Source organism: Cystoisospora suis, assembly GCF_002600585.1.
Source record: "Cystoisospora suis strain Wien I chromosome Unknown contig_708, whole genome shotgun sequence".
In the NCBI taxonomy this organism is placed as follows: Eukaryota; Apicomplexa; class Conoidasida; order Eucoccidiorida; family Sarcocystidae; genus Cystoisospora; species Cystoisospora suis.
Window position 1 is genome coordinate 100,849 of NW_027153509.1, and position 1,794 is coordinate 102,642.

General features: G+C 43.7%; 1 protein-coding gene across 1 annotated transcript in view; it reads left to right on the top strand.

The window, feature by feature from the left end:
- Window positions 1-1,618, top strand: part of CSUI_001782 (gtp-binding) — a 5,936-nt gene extending 4,318 nt beyond the window's left edge. The window contains exon 6 of the mRNA XM_068061986.1: window positions 701-1,618. Within this exon, the coding sequence (XP_067926051.1) occupies window positions 701-865 (165 nt within the window). The 3' untranslated portion in view covers window positions 866-1,618. The remainder of the gene's footprint in view (window positions 1-700) is intronic.
- The last annotated feature ends 176 nt before the right edge of the window (window positions 1,619-1,794 follow it).

Consider the following 1,794-nt stretch of genomic DNA (forward strand, 5'->3'; position numbering starts at 1 on the left):
TCTCTTCTTTGTGTGCCTGTCTGGTCCAAGAAAAGCTCTTCTCTATGACTCTACCCTTCACGTCTTCTTTCTCTTTGTTTCAAAACATCCGGGGCTAGAGAGCGAAGCACACAGTTAGGGAGATAGATCGATCAATCGATAGATGCGAGAGAGCGACATGAAGGCTAAAAAGGCGAGGGGGGGGGGGTCGGGAGTGTGGAGACAGTAGATTTGTTTCTAGATTGTTGTCGGAGGGGCGTGCCATGTATTCCTTCTCATGTCTCCTGTCTTCTCTCAGCTTTTTTCTTCCACCAAACGATAAACATATGTAAGTATAACTATGGATAGATCTATGTGCTTGTAGACCCTGTCTTGTGTTTCCTCTTCCTGGGCGTTCACTTGGTTTAGACATGACGTCTCAGCGACTTCTTGGCTCGGAAATATCGTACAGATATCATACATGCAGATGCTTATATACGCATGTCTATGTCTAGTGTAATCTAGAGCTGAAGCCTTNNAGCCTTAGCGCCTACAGTATAGGGGTTGGGTGGTGTGCTTGCATGCAGGATGATTGTATATGTGTGAAGGCGTGTGTGTGTATGAATATGTACGAATGTGTATGTATGTCTACGTATGCATGAGTATGTATGTAGGTATGTACGTATGTATGTGTATGTATGTAGGTATGTGTATGCATGTATGAGTATGTATGTGTATTTAGGTGATAGCAGTGGCGCATAGTTGCGACTTGATTCTTGTTATTTTGGATGCAACTAAAGATGACAGGCAACAGCAACTTCTCACCAAGTACGACGACCGACCACGCCGCGGGGCTTTTCTTCTTCCTCTCGCTCCTTTCTACGCTGTCTCTCCTACATCATCATAGTGGACGATACAGAGATCAAAGACAGATCAACAGATAGCTCTCTAGCTAGCTAGCTAGAGAGATAGATAGATAGATGAATCACAGATAAACAGGCAAATCGACTCCATATGGATAGACAGACAGATAGATCCAAGAGAGACAGATAGATTTATAGATAGGTAATGTCGTGTGCAGGTTGTGTACGTGATCATGTATTGTACGAGTGGCGGAGAGGGGGAGAGAAAGAGAAGTGTGAGATTAGGCGGATTTGAATGAAGGGACATCTCGTTTCGGCATCTCCACTGATGTGTAGCTTTCTATCTTTTTCGTTGTTCTCTTTACTTCCCTTGTTAGCTGGCAAGTCACTAAGTGTGTACGTAAGTGGATCTGGGGGATCTTTCGTTCACATCTCTTTCTCTCTTTAGTTCAAACTTAGGCATATTCTCTAGGAGGGGGAGACGCCATCCCGATTTCTACGCATGCAATCAGATAGCTCCTAGTCACCAATACAAGAAGAGAAAGGAAGTACAGAAAGAAAAAGAGAAACTGTTGTCTGTGTATATCTGTGCATATCATATGTACAAGTGCATGTATACCTACGTCTCCAGGTGGTGCAGCCGTCTATAAGACGATGACATAAGAAGATGGCGGTCTGCCTCGTTTTCTTGTTTCACATGGTGACCTGAGAGGGGTGTATATACACCAAGAAACAGTTACATATACACCCGGAACTCGATTCCTACGTGGACCTCGAATGCGCCTGCGGGGCTCTCGGGAACTTCTATAGCTATTAGATATATACATATATATATATATATGTTTATGTGTGTACGCTTGTGGCTGTATAGGGATGTATGCATGTACTTTTCCCCGAGTCTTCGACAGAGCATGCCGTTGATTGCTTGCTTGTGCAATTTCGAGTACAGTGTATGAATATCTATCTATCTATC